Source organism: Oreochromis niloticus, linkage group LG14 (genome assembly GCF_001858045.2).
Source record: "Oreochromis niloticus isolate F11D_XX linkage group LG14, O_niloticus_UMD_NMBU, whole genome shotgun sequence".
Classification (NCBI taxonomy): Eukaryota; Metazoa; Chordata; class Actinopteri; order Cichliformes; family Cichlidae; genus Oreochromis; species Oreochromis niloticus.
Window position 1 is genome coordinate 38,914,396 of NC_031979.2, and position 20,244 is coordinate 38,934,639.

The 20,244-nt window shown below is 39.8% G+C and overlaps 2 protein-coding genes across 4 annotated transcripts; both read left to right on the plus strand.

Annotated features, from left to right (window-relative positions):
* The first annotated feature begins 2,538 nt into the window (after nucleotides 1-2,538).
* On the plus strand, nucleotides 2,539-19,950 carry LOC102078946 (uncharacterized). Of its 2 annotated transcripts, none has more exons than XM_019345414.2 (5): nucleotides 2,539-2,985; nucleotides 3,744-3,956; nucleotides 4,183-4,318; nucleotides 4,518-4,762; nucleotides 19,808-19,950. In XM_019345414.2, exons 1-5 carry the CDS (start codon nucleotides 2,618-2,620, stop codon nucleotides 19,824-19,826), a joined length of 981 nt encoding a protein of 326 aa, XP_019200959.1. In that variant the 5' UTR covers nucleotides 2,539-2,617; the 3' UTR covers nucleotides 19,827-19,950. The 2 variants fall into 2 exon arrangements, with proteins under 2 accessions (XP_019200959.1, XP_019200960.1); XM_019345415.2 differs by having other exon boundaries at nucleotides 4,183-4,294.
* On the plus strand, nucleotides 4,770-8,499 carry LOC109194657 (G2/M phase-specific E3 ubiquitin-protein ligase-like). Of its 2 annotated transcripts, none has more exons than XM_019345417.2 (6): nucleotides 4,770-5,011; nucleotides 5,193-5,502; nucleotides 5,608-5,783; nucleotides 6,147-6,319; nucleotides 6,502-6,705; nucleotides 6,994-8,499. In XM_019345417.2, the coding sequence occupies exons 2-6, from the start codon at nucleotides 5,340-5,342 to the stop codon at nucleotides 7,088-7,090; spliced, it is 813 nt and encodes a 270-aa protein (XP_019200962.1). In that variant the 5' UTR covers nucleotides 4,770-5,011; nucleotides 5,193-5,339; the 3' UTR covers nucleotides 7,091-8,499. The 2 variants fall into 2 exon arrangements, with proteins under 2 accessions (XP_019200962.1, XP_025754289.1); XM_025898504.1 differs by having other exon boundaries at nucleotides 6,997-8,499.
* Nucleotides 19,951-20,244: the final 294 nt, after the last annotated feature.

Here is a 20,244-nt window from a genome sequence, read left to right on the forward strand (position 1 = left end):
CTCATGTGATTAGGTAGAGGATCATCAGGGGGTCCTTTTGGCCCTCTCGGGGGGAAACTCCCACTGGGATTTGTTATGGAATAAACATATATTCTTAGTATATTGTTTTATGTATTTTAATATTGAAGACTTGTAAAGCAAGGCCACTTTTGACTCACAAACTAAGTGCTCAGCCAGACTGAAAAACAGGAAGTTAGTGTAGAGCTGTACAAGCATATAAATAAAAACAGGAAACCAGACAGAAAAAACAGGAACTAGTAACATATAAGGAGTTGTTCACACCCGCTTTCACACCTTGGCGCATGTGATTAGAGGATCACCAGGGGGTCCTTTGTCCCTCCTTGGGGGGTTACTCCCACTGGGTTTAAATCTGGGACTCTCGGCCATTTGACCTTAGAACTGAAGAAGCTTCTCGGATGAGAGGTGAAACGTCTTCAAGCAACTCAAAGAAGTCCAGACGCTTTTCTTTGCAAACTCCTTCGAATAAGGAGTTGTTCGTATCGAGGCTGTGTGTGACGTGTAAAGTACAAAAATAACACCTATATGAGACACATTTTTAGCTTCTAATGTTAGAGACTCTGCAACTGGCTTTGGGCTGTGCAGGGCTCTCTCTTCCGGAAGAGGATTGAATAAAGAATTATAAATGTTTTGACCACTCCTGAGTCGGGTTTTCGCTGTTCTATCATTCAATTCAATTCAATTCAATTCAATTTTATTTATATAGCACCAAATCACAACAAAAGTCGCCTCAAGGTGCTTCATAGGTACAGAGAAAAACCCAACAATCATATGACCCTCTATGAACAAGCACTTTGGCGACAGTGGGAAGGAAAAACTCCCTTTTAACAGGAAGAAACCTCCGGCAGAACCAGGCTAAGGGAGGGGCGGGGCCATCTGCTGCGTCCGGTTGGGGTGAGAGAAGGAAGACAGGATAAAGACATGCTGTGGAAGAGAGACAGAGGTTAATAACAGATATGATTCGATGCAGAGAGGTCTATTAACACATAGTGAGTGAGAAAGGTGACTGGAAAGGAAAAACTCAATGCATCATGGGAATCCCCGGCAGCCTACGTCTATTGCAGCATAACTAAGGGAGGATTCAGGGTCACCTGGTCCAGCCCTAAATATATGCTTTAGCAAAAAGGAAAGTTTGAAGCCTAATCTTGAAAGTAGAGATAGTGTCTGTCTCCTGAATCCAAACTGGAAGCTGGTTCCACAGAAGAGGGGCCTGAAAACTGAAGGCTCTGCCTCCCATTCTACTTTTAAATACTCTAGGAACAACAAGTAGGCCTGCAGAGCGAGAGCGTTCTAATAGGGCAGGGGTCTGCAACCTTTTACACCCAAAGAGCCATTTGGACCCGGTTTCCATGCAAAAGAAAACACTGGGAGCCGCAAATACTTTTGGACATCTAAAATGAAGATAACACTGTATATATTGTTTTTTTATCTTTATGCTTTGTGTGAACAACTAAGGCGTGCTGCTTATGAAATCCATGAAGTGCTACAGAGAAAATTAAATTATATTTATGTAATTAACACATTTTGAACTCTTAAAGAAATATAACAAAAGGAAAGACACCCAGCTGAACTAAAATGATCCATGTAGCAAACAAAAACTGTTATATCGCCTTTGGGCTGTTGGAGCCTTGACCTGACTCTTAAAAAATAATTGGAAAAAAGCACTATGCTGCTCAAAAATGAAAAATAGATATTTGCAAAATTCTGCCTAAATATGTATTTTACCTGGTTAATGCGTGTGGCGGGGCGTGGTTTGCAGCGCCGCTGCAGGGGAGGCGGGCGCATCTGAGCGACACCCGCAATCACGCCTCGCTGCCTTTACGTCTGCGCTATCTGTGCTGTTGTGTTGTTGGTGGTGTATGTCGGGCTGTGAGCTGAAAGGCTACAGCCGGCTGTATGCGTACAGCAACCGTGTGTGAAAAGTGCTCAATAAAGAGATGCTGAAAAGTATGAGGTGCCGTAAGGGACATTATTACTGAAACGCTCTCACACACACTACTGAAATTTTAGCTCTCACACACACACTACTGAAACGCTCTCACACACACACTACTGAAACGCTCTCACACACACTACTGAAATGCTCTCACACACACTACTGAAATTTTACCTCTCACACACACACTACTGAAATTTTACCTGTCGCACACACTACTGAAACGCTCTCACACACACTACTGAAACGCTCTCACACACACTACTGAAATTTTACCTCTCACACACACTACTGAAACGCTCTCACACACTACTGAAACGCTCTCACACACACTACTGAAACGCTCTCACACACTACTGAAACGCTCTCACACACACTACTGAAATTTTACCTCTCACACACACTACTGAAACGCTCTCACACACACTACTGAAACGCTCTCACACACACTACTGAAAAACCAAGGTATTTCAGTTGAACAGGAAGGCGTTTCAGTTGAACAGGAAGGCGTTTCAGTTGAACAGGAAGGCGTTTCAGTTAAACAGGAAGGCATTTCAGTTAAACAGGAAGGCGTTTCAGTTGAACAGGAAGGCGTTTCAGTTGAACAGGAAGGCGTTTCAGTTAAACAGGAAGGCGTTTCAGTAGAACAGGAAGGAGTTTCAGATGAACAGGAAGTTGTGTCCAGACCAGGAAAGTGAAGGAAAAAGTGGTACACTTCAAACCACTACACAGATGTCTACTCAGCAACCTGCTAGTAGCCTAAGTGAAGCAGCCGCATTACTCAACAGTATATTAGCCTCAGCAGAGACCATCAGAACTTTGTCAAATGCGACAGTCGTGGGGCAGCAACCTGTTGCAAGTACCAGTGTGGACGGACTGGATAGTCACTTAACATCCCTCTTTCCCTCACGTCAGCGTAGCAGCTTGCCCATGCCAGCGACATCTACAGTCAGGAGAGAATGTGCACCTGCACCACGTTATCAAACTCGGCAATGCTTCGGCAGCTGGACATCAGGCACCAGAAGAAAAAGGTAGTTACAAAGTTTAATGAGTTTGTATTCACTTGCCTGAAATAGGGCCATATGTAATAGTCTGATATTTAAGAATGTACTGAGGGCCAGATTTACTAAATGGGGAAAAATAGCACAGCTCATAGGTGTAGTTAGCTTTACGGGTACGCTATTTTCTAAACCACTGAGTTCATTTTGTATCAAGCCTTAGTAAATCGGTTTGCAGACTTGCTTTACCCCATCTACCATTCCATATTTTGTACATTAAGAAACGAACTTCCAGAAATGCATATGTCACAGGGTCAGTTGCAAAAAATTCCCGCAAAAGTTACCGTGTCTTGCACGCAATATTGTCACTGCGTTGTCTTTTAAAATATCAACAGTATTTTATTTCGTTCTTTTTTTTACGCGCTGTCGCAAAGCGTTTGTAAGTCTGGCTCCTATGTACTGCAATACCTTAGTGTAACATATTCCTATAATGGCAAAGTTTCCAGTATTTTAATTTAATGTATATAATTAATATGAATTAATTAATTAAATTTAATAACAGACTGCCACTCATTATCACCCTACCAAAGCAGATACTATAATTATATATAATACAATACAATACAATACAGTATATAACATTAACCCTTATGTTTGCCTAACTACAACAATTTTGTCTATGAAAGCATTCTGTGTAGGGGTTTGGATAGTGTTCTGCTGTCTGCATCTCAGTATTATTAGTTATCACTTGCTGTTGTTTATGGTATCTAATAGTTATATTTATATTTCAGAGCTATGGCCCAGCAGCATGACCATTTCAACAAAGATGTTATACTACTTCCAGCTCCATCATGGGGAGTAGTGTGCAAACAAGGTTCAAAATTATGGTTACACAAACATGGGCACATCCTCAGTGCTTTTCAATTCCAGAAGACCTGGGACAACCAAACTGTCGTGAAACACATCAAGGAAAGCTTTGGTGAACGCATTCCAGAGGATGTCAGGTAAAATACTATTGTTTATTGTTACTGTGTGTATTCATGTAATGACTTGTACTTAAAGATAATATACCAAAGTAAAGAAGTTTAAAATATTATTCATCATTATAAAAACATATGGACTATACCAGTAGAATTTAAAAGTCATAAAAGCATACACAGAAACAGAACAGTATATAATAAAATATTTAACTAATTAGCAATTGCTGTTGTCCCTATTTATTTTTTATAGCCTCGAGTTTCTAATGGCTTGTGGCAATAAGCTGGTGTCTCCAAAGCTCCAAGATGGTCAGGAGCTGAATGGGATGCTGATCCTAAAGGTTTTTAAAACCAAAGCCCTCTATGTAAGGCCATCAAGGACACTTTTAGTAAGTTCCTAAAAGAATGAAAAGTAATCATGATTTGGGAAAAAACATGTCAACAATTGGGCTTCTAGCAAAATAGAATATATTTATTTAAAACAAGTGTTTGGGAGCAATCAATATGGATATTATTTATTTTAATCTTTTTAAGATAAGCTATAATTATTTGCTTTTGATATATGTTTTTGGTCTTTCTCTGTTGAAGAGTGAATCAGATGAAGACAAAGATCCTTCTTACATCAGCTCCAAATCAGCATTAAGCAGTTGTGCAACTGATAAGGACAGTGACAATGATTGTTTTGAAGTTGATAGTTCAAAAATCCAACAAGACATGAGCAGCCAAATCACTACAAGGTTAAGAAGTCATGTTAAAGGTGATAACCCTGGCACTAGCAGTGATGAAGAAGATGATACTGGGACCAACTGTATTGGAAGGAGTGTTGGTAAAAGGCGACGAGCAAAGCAAGGAAGTGATGGGAACAGCATTTGTGATGAAGGCTACATGGCAAGAAGTGATGACAAACCTAGCACAAGCAGTCACAGCAGAGATTTCAATGCAAGAAGTGAAGACATCCCTGCCATGAGTGTTAATGATGAAGATTATTCTTCATATTTAACTCTCGTGGCATCGCTTTCTGGCGATTCTTCAGATGATGAGGATTTAAATCAAGCTATAATTGCGAGCTTGGAGAATCAGATGTGAGTAACAAACATACAGAATTTGAGTTTGAGACATGATTATAGCTTTCCAGAATTGTCAAATCAATATAAAACTTTTAAGCTTTAAATCTCTATGATCAGTGTGACGCATATTCTCGAATTCTGTAACATGACTACGTGGCTGATATATTTTATTTTCTGTTTTATTTTCTTTTTTTAGTGCAGAAAAAGTCCCTGTTCAAGAGATACTGCTGGAACTATCAAGCAAAATTAGCACAAAACAGCAGTGCAAATTTAACATAAATCGCTCTGCTGTGTGGGAGGGAGCCTTGCGTGTTTTCAGAGGCTATCTTATGATCCCAACTTGATGATCTGTGTGAAATTCTCAGATGATATGGGGAAAAATGAGGAAGGGGTTGATTTAGGCGGGCCAAGGAGGGAATTCTTGAGACTATTGATGGACACCATTGCCAGGTCAGCCATGTTTGAGGGGAAAGAAAACTGCAAGAACTTGGCTCTTGACAGTACTGGTAATTACCTATTTTTCTAAGATTAATAGTGGGAACTGTTTAACTGATTTTTACAGGCAACATTACTGACAATTTCGCTTTTCCTTTTATTCTGTTGCTTTGCAGCTCTCAGAGGGGACTGGTACTACATCTCTGGCAGAGCCATTGCAGTGAGCTTGGTACATGGTGGTCCACCACCTAACTTTCTGTCACCAACAGTATTTTCTCTTCTGGTTGGAAATTCAGCAAATCCAGCCCTGGAAGACATAGCTGACCTGGAACTCTTCGAAAAAGTCAAAAAGGTCTCTATATGTTTATTTTATAAATCTTATAGTGAATTTGAAATTGTTTGTGTTCCACTTTTCTTTTGCAGGGAATGTTTATCTGGATCAGTCTGGCCATTGCTGAATGCCAAGTTTTTATATGTTGCTGCTGTATTAAACTAAGACTCAGCAGATAAGGGTAGACGAAAGAGTATATTTTCTTATTTTTTTAAGCACATTGTAAACTTATTTAAAAAAATATGTGTAGTCATTTGACTTCCAATGTACGCTTGGGCATATTGTGATTGTGTAGACCACTAGTGGCTGGGTTCCTTCTAATAGGTTATAAGACTACTAAGTAACTTCCATAACAAGCCCTTCCTCTGCTCTTTGTGATGCTAGATATCTCAAAGTACAACCCTTCAGGACCTTGAAAAGTCAAAAGAACCTCTGCTTGATTACTTGGCCAATGCAGGATGCCTGAGGCCTATGCGTTCACTAAGAGACAGGGATCTGCTGGTACATGATATTGTCATGTTTCAGGTCATCCACAGGGTTCAAGGTCCATTTCAAAGGTATTTGGGTATTCTGTGTTTTTCAGATTAATTAAAATGGTGATAAAAATCTTACCTATTAATCAACATGGCCAGTTAATAACCTAGTACAATTGATTGCGCCAAATTGATAATATACAATTAACTTAGAAGCATGAAATTGCAGAATTATTGAATAAAATTTCTTTGTGCTGTTTAACCAGATTTTGTGAAGGTCTGAAAACTCTTGGGGTTCTCGAGAAAATGAGGAGGCATCCAGACAGCTTTCGCCCTCTTTTCTGCTATGAGCCACATATGCTGACTGCTGACCAGGTGGATGATCTTTTCAACATTCATCTATCTCCAGAAGGAAGCAACAGAAGAGCTGGTTGTTACCTTCTGGAGAGACTATCTCCAAGATGCAGAAGGTAATTGTCACTTTAGTGCACAATAAATAGATGTAACGATTTATAGGTTAGCATTTCTGAAATCTTTATTTTAAATAACATACTCATATAACAATAACACCACATTACCCTCTTGGTTGTAGTAACATTTTTACATAGTTCTTTGAGACTATTGAAAGATGAAAAGCATGCTCTATAGTCATTGCAATAACAGTCATTAAGATTCTTGCTTTAGATTAATACTCACTGTAAATTTATGTTGGCCAAATGAAATAACCTTTTAACACTTTTTTTCCTTTTGTTTTGCAGAAGAAGAAGGACCTTCCAAATTACAGAAGATATTGGCCTTTGCAACTGGAGCAACTGCGGTGCCACCTATTGGCTTTTCCCCAGCACCCTCGATTGAGTTCATTCATAGAGGAGACGATGACTTCTCTTCTACACCAATTTTCCCTCTTGCCAACACGTGTGTTAACTGCATTAGGCTGCCACTGCATGTTTCATACCAGCTGTTCAAGGAGAAGTTTGATTTTGCATTAGGTAACACTTACGGCTTTGGCAGGGTATGAACACATTATGCTGGAGGAGTTTGCATGTTTCTCTTTTGTATTGGTCTCTCTACTGATTCAAAGTGAGTAATGAGTATTAACTTGTTAAGGTTTTAATATTTCCAAATTTACCTGCCTCGGTCAAATTGATGTTTTAAGACATCAATTTGACAAGAAGTGATTGTTCTTCAGGATTCATGCAGGTAGATACCAATTGTTTAACAGCACTTCAGAAATTTATTTAGATTGTTGAGTTTGAATATACAAAATTTGTGTCACTTTACTCATTTCATGTGTATGTGCATCTGTTTTTGATTTGGTTGTCTGTTTATTCTTCTGCCTGTGTCAGTTTCTGTTTGACAACAGAGCTGTCATTTTATCATTTTAAAGAAAATGGTTTCAATATGTTAGTTTCGATCAGATGTTTTCTGAAATGTTTTTTTTATATTTTTATATTTTTTATTTTTTGCAAAATATTTGATTTAATGTAGACGGTGTAAAAGTGAAGAAAACACATCTATTCCATGATTTCCATCATTTTCTAATGGATTCACTTGTTGAATTATGTTCATTGCAGTCTCGTTTATGTTGATGTCAATATCTGGAATATTGACATTATTGTTTGTTTGAAGTTCTGGTAATGGCCCTTCTTCATCAACGCCATAATAGTTATCAACATGAAAAATGTCATTTATAAACGACAGGATTCCCACATTGTTTGTGACACCTGTATGCCACAGCTGAAGAGGGGTCTGTCCTCCTTGTGTAGAGAGACCATGGTTGTTCCACTGATTGACAAATTCTGTTAATGCTCTTTCAATCCTTGGCAAATAAACATAATGCAGACAAAAAAGATGTAGCTCATTCAGTGAATCCAACAAACCCTGTTCTTCCATAAAGTTAAAGATATTTATAAAGTGTCTTGATACAACTCTGTTGAGTTCTGCCCACAGTCTTTCAATTCTTTGGTTATGTACTGAAACACCTGTAATAACACTGCCTACTCCTCTTCTCTGTAACATAAAACGAGCAACCTGTATATTTTCCATACCATGATCACACCTGACCCTTAAGGGCAAACCAAAGTTTTGTATTCCTTCCAAAAATAATGACAAGACACTTGAGGCTCTGTTATTGGATAAGCAACGTAAGTATATGATAGTTCGGCTGAAGCCATCAACACAGCCATGCAGGACCAAGCGCCATCTAATCAACTTGTGGTTGCCGTCAAAATGCCTGTTGAGAGATCAGAAAGCATTACTACAGTTCGACATGTTTGTTCATATTATATTATAGTAGTGAATTCCTGACCCTGTACTTAAAAACTAGAGGTTTCATTTTGTACATTTACTTCAACAACACCACACCTCTCTCACACACACACACACACACGTGCTTACATGTGCACACACATACACACAGTGGCATAAAATGTCTTTTTCCACACTACGTTTACCTGGCACAATCGATGTTAGAGGTTAAAATTGTGATGTGAAATAAAGGATTAAACAACTCAACAGTATATACATTAGACGACATCTAAATTGATGTACTATGAATCCCCCTAATATTTAACATACTTATAGCAATTTCAGTTTTTTTGGTCATTGTTATTTTTTTTTTCATTATTATTACCTTATGCTGATCATATAGATTAACTTCAGTAATGTTTTGAATGAAGGACCTTTAATTTTGATGTATTGTGTTAATACTTTAAAACACAAGGCCTGACCATTTGTTTCAAACCAGTGAACTTACCATAAGTGGTTGGGGGCCTGAACACTATAGATCCTTCGCCTTATCGCATGACGACGTCTAAATGCACGTCCAATAGGATCCACTTCCTGTAGACTTTGTCTGACCCTCCAACGTTGAACTCTTAAGCCACGAGATCTCAGACTTCCAAGAATGTATACTTCCCCTGCATTTGGAGTGTTCTGTAGGATATCCGTCACAAGGCCATTCAGTTCTTGATTTGAAATATCCACATAGCTTAATGGCTCAAGTCCCAAAGTTTGTCTGTGTCTGTACAGGGTTCTTCAACTTATTCCAAAGCATGATGCAATTCTCTGCCATGTCATACCAATGGAAACAAAGTGAGAAATCTGTTCAGCAGATATAGTGTATCGTGGCCGACAAGGATGACCACTCAAAGTGGTTGGGGGTAACAATCTGTGGGTCACATAAGCAGATCTCTGTCTAGCATCATATTCATGTAGCAAGCTGCAAAAGCATCTATACAAGGATCCGAGTAGGTTGGTGGCAACCCTATTATTGGGATCATATCGAGATACAGCAGCAAGAAATTCTGATAGAGTTCGTGTATGATCATCTAGCTCTCTATAAAGCCGCTCTTGTCTGATATTGCCCGTATTTTCATTTTGGAGCGCCTCAATACATTGCAGAGCACAAGTAAAAAATCTTTCAACATCTTCTTCATTGGTTCTCACCTCAAGAAACAAAGAATGTATGTAAAAAATGACAAGGATCCGATGTAATTTCATTGTAGATGAGGTACTGTCAGACACAGTCTTTCCAGATTATACGGGCAGCTAGCATATCCAGGATGCCCCGACTTGTTGCAATAGGCTGCTATCCTACAACAATGTTTGGATAGTCACTGATGAAGGCAAAAGATTTTTCAATTATACCTCTAACAGACTGTTGTAGACGTCACCGTGGTGTTAGCTGTGCATTAATGTGTTATTTGTTTTTCCTCACCTTCCTGTTGTTGGGATTTAGAGATTCTTTTATTGCTGCCATATACTCTGCCTTATGATAAATGCATTAATAACATGTTCTACAGTATTATTTTATTAGTAATATTGTTTACAGGGTTCATATTGCATTGAACATGTTTGTCATCACATTCATTTTATTCACAGGTTGAGTTTATTTTATACACAATGCATAACTGTGCTTGTTTAGAGTTGATGTTCTATCCAAGAGGGTTTTAAGCTTCACTGGTGAGAGTGTCCAGGTGATACATGTTGAGGGAAGATGAGAACATAGCAGGTTAATCGCATGCATGCTTACAATACACATAAATCTAGTAGCAGGCCTGAGCGAAGGCCCAAGAGTCTTCTGCTTCTTATTTGAGACCTGCGCCAATTCAGTCTACTTAGTGATTGAGGACGAGGGTCCATTATTAGCCCTTAGAGGCCCTGAAGCTCGAAGTTATTACCTTAAAAGGAAGGTGTTATCAAAAAGAGAAGTTATATGTCTGTTTATAGTTATTAAGATGTACAAGATGTACCCTTGTCTGTAAACAATGACTGGACATAATGTATTTTTGACCTGTATTGACATGTATGTGGGGGTGTGATCCTCTATGCTATAAAACCAGAACTCAGTGTATTTTTGTCAGAGCAAATAAGCCATATGCTGACGGTTGTTCTCCGTTGTCAATAAACTCATCGTTTGATTGCACTTTTCTGGGCCTCCGTCGTTTGTTGTCTGGTCTACAGTTGATCGATCTCGCTTCATTTGGTGGAGGATGCAGGGCAACTAAAGATCAGCAGTAAGAGGTACAGGTGTTTGTTGTCGGCGGAGGTCGAGGCCAGATCAGGTGATCGAACGGCAGACGTCACGGTGATCGCTTGACTATTGGGCCCACAAAAAGGTAAGGCACAAACCTCTTAAACTGAAATTGTGCTGTAGTGGATTATAATTCTAGAATATGTAGTCAAGTGGTCATCCGTTGATCTCTGTTTTGAGTTTTGTTTGAAACGAAAACCTTTGTTGCAACGAAAGTGAAACTTAAGAGTAGTATTGTGTTCACGGTCGCTCGGAAAAAGCAGTACTGAGCTAAAAGTAATTTGTGTCGTGTTCATGGTCGCTTGGAAAAAGCAGTACTGAGCTAAAAGTAACTAGAGACGTTGTTTTTAAGGAAATAAGAGAGATTAAAAGAGATTAAAAGTGTCCAAAGTCAAGGAGTTGGAGAACTCCCTCCCTGGGAAAGACGTTTCCTAGGATTATACTAGGGGGAGGGCCCCGCTGAGAGTTGTGGCCTCAGATATAGCCCTGGTGATCGCAGAGGATCATTGTTAGGGAGACACTTAAATAAGAGAAAAAGGATAAATACCGGACACGAAGGTCCGAGGAGTTGATATATGAGCTAAGAGAAACTCAGGCCAGCCGTAAGCTTGAGGTTTTGCAGTAAAGCCAGCCGAGCAGTAAAGTGAAACTAAGGTCTGTTGTGTTGAAGTAACTCTGAGAATAAATACTGTGAGCTATGAGAGACGATTAAAAAGTATTACCTATGCATTTGTGGACCCGCCGTGGTCAGCGAAGATTTGTGGACCCGCTGTGGTCAGTGAAAATTTGTGGACCCGCCGTGGGCCAAGAAAAGCTGTGTTTTTGTTGATATTCCTGGAGAATTTGCAGACCTGTTGACGTCTCTTAAAGACGAGCAGCGGTGTGTATAGGGACCCACTCATACAGCTGGAAACCGTGACGTAAGAAACTGTCTGAAATGATTTAAGTGCCAGCCGGCTGCAGGCTGTGTGTGAGAGAGGCTGTAAAAGTCTCTTTTTCCGTTCTTTTTTGCTGGGGAAAAGTGCGCAGTTAAAATTTGGGTGACTTCCCCTTTTAATTTTAACAAAGAATAGATACATTGATTAAATGAGGGGTAGATAAAGGGCATGCTCATTGTGCCGTTGTTTCATTATAGGTGCTTGGAAATAGACAGTGAGAGGCCCACGGGGATCCCATTAAGGCTGCTGAAGCATTTTCCTGTTTTGTGAGCGTGCCTTTGGTGATTTTGAAATACTGTATCACTGGACAGGGTGATTCTAATATAAGAGTTATTTTAATCCAACCAGAAACAGAGTAATAAATAAAGCTGTGAGCCTCCTCCTGAGTGGAGAGAATTTGCAGAATTTTTGAGTATCTCTTGTTAAAGAAAAGGGAAAAGAGATTCTGTGTATGGCAGACCGTGAAGTTTCTAGATTAAATCAGAGAGAACTAATGTGGCCGAAGGTTGGATCTGATATGAGGCGAACAGAAGACCGGTCTAAAAAAGATTAAGAGGTACGCACAAACCTGTTCAATAAGCAAATTTGTGCAAATTGGCTGAATTCTAAATTATCTGTTCGCTGAGTAGATGATCTTAACTACTAAATTGGCGCAGTAGGGGTAAAACTGAATTCTCGAGAATAAAGTAAAACGTTGAAGTAATGAATGAGTAACTTGGAAGTAATGAGAAGCTTTGAAGCAAGGATAATGAAACTTTGAGAAACAGACAGTACTGAGTTAAAAGGTTATATGGTATTTCATGGTAAAAGAGAAAAAGAGACCAATGCATGTTTAAGAATAGAGAAGAATATAAGAGTTATTGGTCAGCTTATGGTTTAATAAGTGTCAAACTCACGGGATTGGAGAATCCTGTACTTCTTTGAGACTTCAAAGAGGAGCTCCGGCGTGGGCATACGTCAGGTGGTGTTGCCGAGAGTTTTGGGCTCGGTGAATAGCTAATGATCAAGAGGATCATTTTGGGAGACGCTTATTTGTAAGTAAAAGGATTAAGTTCGGACGAGGAAGTCCGACAGAAAACACCTGGTGTTGTCAGGATGTTTAAGTGACACAGAAGTTCAGAAAATCGAGTCAGAAATGGTTTTGTGGCTCTTGGTAAACTGATTTTGAAGGAAAATCAGTGTTTATTGTGCTGAAGTAACAGATCCGGCGCGGTCTGAGGAAAGAAATAAATCGGTTAATGGCTGATATATTTATATGAATTTTGGTGGATCTGCTGAGGTCCAGAAAATAATCAATGCGGACTGTGTTTGTTCGAACGTTAATAAATGATCCAGGAAGAATTGCCCTGGGTCTGTGTGTGTGTGTGTGTTGTTCAGTGACAACATGCCCAGTTTAAAATTGGGCCCTGTTCCTTCCTCTTTTTAGTTTCAAAACACAAAGGCTGTTGGATGAAGAATTACTGTGTAAGGAACGGCTTCACTTTTGATTAGGGAAATAATATGCTTACTTTTGGGTTTATGAAGATCTCGTAACAATCTGGGGGAGATGCCGGGGTAAAAAGAGTGAGCTCGGACGAAGGGGTCCGAGAAAAGAACACCGTGAGTTGAGCAAGGTGTTTTAACTGACTCAGGATTTCAGAGAATCGAGTCAGCTGTGATCTCGAGTTTTAATGGTAAGTTGATTTTAAAGGAAAATCAATGTTTACCATGTTGAAGTAATTCTGATGATATTACTAGATGTGTTGTGATACAAGTAAAGAATAAGTTGTGTAAATGTGGACACACGATTGTGTTGAGATGTATGGATCGGCTGCGGTCCACCTGATAAGTGAATACTGGGTAAACTGAGACAATAAACTGTTTTTAAATCTTCACTGGCTGCAGTGAGATACATGTGCTGAAGATTACTGGACCCGGCGAGGTCCATATGATGAAGTTCTTGGGGAGATAAATGACAGAAACAGTTTCTGAATTTTGAGGAGAATTCTGAAGCACTGAGGTTGAATTTTCTCTGTGCTTGGTGCGCTGTGTGGACTTATATCAGAGTTATAAGTCCAAAGGTTATGACCTGGAGGTCATTCATGGTGTTTAAAGAAGAACAGGAATTAGAAAAGGATATTTCATGTCATATTTTGTGTAAATTGAGGAAAACTCACCACATGTGTTCACCTTTTTCATTTAAAGGGACACAGACATTAACACACACACACACACACAGTACTTGGGTGTGAGTTACTTCCTCTTTTAATTTTAAACCGCAACACGTGTTCATTGAACTAGAATTTCAGCAGTGAATGAGACAGGATTTAGGTTAGGGCTAGTCAAAGATAAAGATGACCTTTATTAGTCCCACAGCTGGGAAATTTGTTTTGTTAAAGCAAAAGTGCAAAGTTATGCAGCAGAAATTAGAAAACACTGGAATGCAATAAAATAAAGTAGAATAGAATAAAATAGAATACCAATACTATATACAGCTGAGTAAGAAAATACAAAATACAACTTTGTCAAAGAAAGAAGTGCACATATAGCTGTCTTATTGGACGTATGAGGGTTCTGGTAAAGTACTAGTTCTGGTAAAAGTAAAAGATTATGCTCAAAGTTTTATGCCCTGGAGGCCAAGAGTCGTGTGTAGAGAAGAACATGACTTGGAAACGGACATTTAAGGTCACATTTCGTCTAAGATGGGGAGAATTGTCCCATATGTGTTTATTTCTCTTCTTTTTAAGAGGACAGACGCACTGAGTGTTGTCTACTTGCTCTTTCTGATTCTAAGCAAGCATGTTTGATAAAATACTCTTAGGAAAGCGTATTTTGAGTGCTTCTAAGTGTGGGAATGTTGTGAGTACTTGATTTGAATGATTCTGTGTGATTTGTACAAAATAATAAATAAGTAATAATAACTCATAGGGGAGTGCGTGAATAGAGGAGGCCTGAGAGAGTGTGTGTGCGTCAAACAGGAAGTCTGATTATAGCTGGGGAGAGACGTTGCAGCATGAAAACAGAGCAATTAGAGACTGAATGTCTTAAGAAAAAGTAATAAAATATATTAATTACATGTTTTAGAAAAAGAAAAACTGAGAAAATAAATACATGAACTAACATTTACATTAATGAATTGAAAACACATGTACACAAATTGTTACAGGTGAAATGTTGGGAATAATCAGAAGTGTGATAGCTCAATATACTGATGAAATGAAGAAAGCAGCTTACACTCCTTTGATTTCCAGAGTCAGTGTGTCTCCTCCCCTCATAGAACCCGTGCCCACTTGGCCCCCATATCAGGCGAAGCATGGAAGGCTGGACAGCCCATGACGGGTAAGATCCCACCTCGAAACCCTGGGACAACCTAAGGCAAGGCGCAGTCACGATTGCTTGAACCTAGGTCCCTAAGTGAGCTGGACTCACTGGAGGAGATGGGACTACAAGGGTAAAGCCGCTGGGGCAGAGGGGGAAACGTCATTAACAATGACGAGTGATGAGCCAAAGAGGGGAGACACTCACTGTCTTTCAGGGTGAATTGTTCCCTGAACCTGAAAATCAAGCTCTAACTTCTGGCTGAGGACAAGGAATGTTGTTATTTAAGGAGGGAGATCAAATTTGCGAAAGAGAAAAATTGACTGTTTAAGTGGAACCTTGTGAGGGAGTCTGAAAAACCACGAAAAGAAACATGTACACAATCACACACACAAATAGAAAATGCGTTAACCTTAGAATACAAAAGAGCTCATGAACATCAGATAGCAGGTTTAGCATAGGAGTCTGTTTATCATGTTGTCCAACTCGCTTAGTGTGTAGTAAGTTTTCAGAAGAGAAAATTTAGAATTTAGTGATGATGGTGTGCAAGTTGTGTGGTGTTTAACGAGATTTTCTGTGTTTTGAGCAGGTGAGGTGATGTTAGTTGACCTGAGAGAGTCAGGACCTTGAAGAACTTGTGGCAAAATGTTCTGTGTTTAAGATTGTTGAGGTTGTTGTTGTAGTGATGGGTTATTTTCTTTCTTATAACACAGATTGGATCATAAGTGGGGAAAAACTGAGTATGAAATGTGAAGTTCTGGTTAACATACAGGTTTTTGTTTCTAGGAAGTTCCAAGGATGCAGGCTGGGGATGGAGCCAAGAAAAGATTGGACATAATGATTAATTTGATTTCATTCCTTAAACACAGGTTTGAAGAGCCGGAGCATGAATATCTAATATGATATGACTAACCTTTTTCTTTTAATCTCCTAAGCTCGAGTGAAGGATTTTGAGTTTGTAACACATAAGATGTGTCACAAAAGGGGGAGTTACAGGATTTAAGGTTTAATTTGAAATGGGTTTTAGGATCGTTTTATGACGTTTGGGGTTTTTGATAATTTAGATATAGAAATTGTTTTGTGGTTCTTTTTGATCTGTTTCTATGCTTAGATGGTGATGGTTTATATCTTACCCTGGGTGTGTTTAATAAAACTAAAAGTGTTGCTCACACACATGAAGGGCATGGAGATTAAGTAAAGTTAATATAGAGGACAGAGCCCCGAACATGATATGGTGAAACAACTTTGAATGATTAAAGGAACCTTAGATGAACACAGTAGATTAGTGAGGTGTAGCAGAGAGAGGCTTTTTGTTTTCTATCCTTTACAGGAGAAGAGTTCAGGACCACAGCGACCACAGGGGTGGCAAGAATCCTGGAAGCCTGAGATCGAACGGAACCAACCAGAGAAAGGAGAAGAACAGAGCACAAATACACCTAGTTGTTTATATAACAAAGAAGATCAAAAGCTTGTTAGACATAGGTTATAATGGAAGCATAAAAGGGATGAGAGGAACTTTACATAACATAGAAATCCTGCAACAATTCGTAAATTGCCCAAACACAGTGTTCAGACCGGATATGCGCTACCCGTTAAAGGGGGCGAAGAAATCAGGCCTAAGTTTGAAAAATGAAATGGGTTAACTCGATAGAGGATGTTTCCAAAGGTCGAGAAAATAATGTAGGACCTTTTACCAGGAGAAAGCTAATTGTATCGTTTACACTTTACAGTGTGCACTGAGGGAAGTCAGGAATAGTTTAAATTAGGATTGAAAAAAAATTAAACTAGGTGAAAAGGGGGTGTAGCAAGTAGATTTAGGGCAGCTCACAGCCTGGCGTAAACGCAAGGTGCCGTCACACAGCTTAAGTTATTTGTTTGATTTATTTTAAACATTGAAAACATACAACCCGTTGAGGAGACAGATAGGGTTGGGGAATTGAAAGGTTTTGTTTGTTTAGCATAATCTCTTTTGTTATATTTTAGCTTTAACAGGGAACATGCCTCTCTGGAGCTTCTCTCCTGATGCTACCCCGCAAAAAACCCTTATCCATAGAGACTATGTCAGCTCCCAAACAGACAGCAACAAACCAAATCTAGCAATAAAACAAATTAAACATTAATAGTAACAAAGCAAGAACAATACAGAATCCACATCTGAACCGAAGAATAAAACAGTGAAATATGGATTATTAAATATTAGGTCTCTCTCGTCAAAGCCTCTGTTAGCTCACGCCAAGCGGTCGCAGCAGATGGTTGCCCGTACCTGAGCGTGGTTCTGTCGGAGGTTTCTTCCTGTTAAAAGGGAGTTTTTCCTTCCCACTGTTGCCAAAGTGCTTGCTCAATAGGGGGTCACAAGATTGTTGGGTTTTTCTCTGTATCTATGAAGCGCCTTGAGGTAACTTTTGTTGTGATTTGGCGCTATATAAATAAAATTCAATTGAATTGTATTGAAGTAAACTTAATGTGATAAATTAGGAATTAGTTCATTTCTCAAGTGAGAAATGAAAAAGGGGGACTGGTGTTAGGAATAAAAGAAATATTTTTAATGTGTATCTGCTCATTATCCTGTTTTATGTACTTTAATAATGAAGGCTTGTAGAGCAAGGCCACCTTTGACTTACAAACAAGAGCTCAGCCAGACTGAAAAACAGGAAGTTTTAGTGCACAAGGCATATTAATAGATATAGACACAAAAAAGAGGAACTCCCCATACAAACAATGTTCAAGCCTGTGTGACGTGTAAAGTACCGAAATAATACCATATAAGTCACAGCTGATGATTCTAATGTTAGAGAGCTCTTGCAACTGGCGTTTGAGCTCTGCAGAGGTCTCTCACCCCCGGAAGATGATTGAATAAAGAAAGACAGGTACTTATGTATGTCAGCATAAGGTGGAGTCCAACAGAAGCAAGGCACCCTACATGCGCACAGCATGCAGCAGGGGTTGCCAAAACAATATAGAAAACAGCACATGTAGTGAGAGAACACCCACCAAAAGTTCTGACTACACATAGTGTGGTGGCATAGGTGAACTCGCAGGCGTTCACTATGACATCATTAGCACAACAGAGACTGAGTAAAGTTTTAGATGCTCCAAATCTGACATTTACACATGAAGGAATCAATATGGCAGATTTAATGGGATCAGGAGAACCTCATGATTGTACTAAGAAAGCAGAAGTTGAAGGGAAAGTTAGGGAAGATTTACAAGCAGAACCTATCCCTGGAGCTGAGGATTGGTTCATAGATGGCTGCTGTCATCGTGATGAAGAAGGATCGAAAGCAGGCTATGCTATAGTCTGCAAACAAGGAACTGAATTTGAGCCCACGAGGAACTCCAGCAGTGGAAGGAGCCACGCTGGAGGGTCCTTACGAGGTCGTTGCCAGAACAACTATAGCAGGTCAACTAAAAGGGAAAGGCGATACCTGGTATCATTGGTCGCAGTGTGCGCCAGCACATGAGAGCTTGCCAGAGGAAAACTCGTCTTTAACTAACACAGGTGGTAACGAGCAGAGGCAAAATAAATCCTCTCACCTGTGCAACGGGCCAACCAGTAGTCTACCTGGGAGGCCGAAGAGAGAAGAGGAGCAGCGCAGAAGGTCGCCACGCTAGCAGAAAGGAGCGGTGACAAGTTGAGGACTCCACAAAAGCAGGGGAGTTTCATTCCAGGACATAAAGTTTATATAACATGATGCAAACACACGAATCAGAGACACGTAATGAGAAAACTGATTAGAATGTTCCTTACAACTACATGTTTATTGTATGCAATGATATTAACTATGGCTGTGTTGTTTATTGTCTATATTTTGCAGGGCACTCTGGACCACTTGTCTGAACACGGAGGCCAGTCCAGCACAGCACTTCCTGAGACTGTACTTGCCAAAACGGGATCGGTAAAAACGACAAAAGCGCGAGGTGTCAGGTAAAGGTGATGAGTGTCTCAGCATGAATAATGGCATAGAGTTGAATTATGTTAAAGGGTCTACCAGCTCATTCATGTTTGATTTGTGTGACGTCATTAAGTGTACAGGAGGTAGTAGTAGCTGGAGAGCATATGATGTATGGGTCTGCAATCACCCCATGATATGCTTAGGGTAAATTTAGTTGATGCAAAGTCTAAGCCGCTCGCAGAAAGCTTAATCACCATTCTGACTGATCAGATGGTAACTTCGAGAACAGTAGCTCAAAAGGAACAGGAACCAAAAGGGAGATTGCTTCTGACAACAGATTACTTTAGCCGCCAGAGGTAAGAGACATATTTTGGCCGAAAGAGGGACCCAGGATACACATGCATATGACCCTAGGTTAAACTCTCCGACCTGGATAGACTCTATTGGAGTGCCCAGGGGAGTTCCAGATGAGTACAAGCTGGTAAATCTGATAGTGGTAGAATTTGAAAGTAACTATTTTCATTGGAATCTGCTGAGACTCTCTAACCTAACCAGGGATGCCATGATGGGGTTCGCAGAACAATTGGGTCCGAGTTTGCTGATGGGAAATCGAATGGCCCTTGACATGAGAAGGGAGGCGTGTGCGCCATATTCGGAGACATGTGCTGCACTTTTATCCCTAATAATACTGCCCCAGATGGCTCAGTAACCCGAGCTCTGGAGGGCTTGAAAACTTTGTCTAAAACTATGCATGAACACTCAGGTATCGAAAATCTGCTGGCGTACTGGATGACATCTGTGTTTGGACAATGGAAAGGTGTGGCTATGTCAGTGGTGTTTTCTTTGACTGTACTTTTGGGAATACTGGTCATCGCTAGTTGTTGTATCATTCCTTGTGTCGGAGGAAAAGTAATGGCGAGGGTTCCTAACCCTGGCTGGGTTGAGGTCATCTATCAGATGAACTTAGAACCCCTAGAGTGGGGCAGGGAGTGATACAACATGAGGTATGGTGACATTCCTTGATGGAATGTCAAAAGAGGGAATGTTGGGATTTAGAGATTCTTTTATTGCTGCCATATACTCTGCCTTATGATAAATGCATTAATAACATGTTCTACAGTATTATTTTATTAGTAATATTGTTTACAGGGTTCATATTGCATTGAACATGTTTGTCATCACATTCATTTTATTCACAGGTTGAGTTTATTTTATACACAATGCATAACTGTGCTTGTTTAGAGTTGATGTTCTATCCAAGAGGGTTTTAAGCTTCACTGGTGAGAGTGTCCAGGTGATACATGTTGAAGGAAGATGAGAACATAGCAGGTTAATCGCATGCATGCT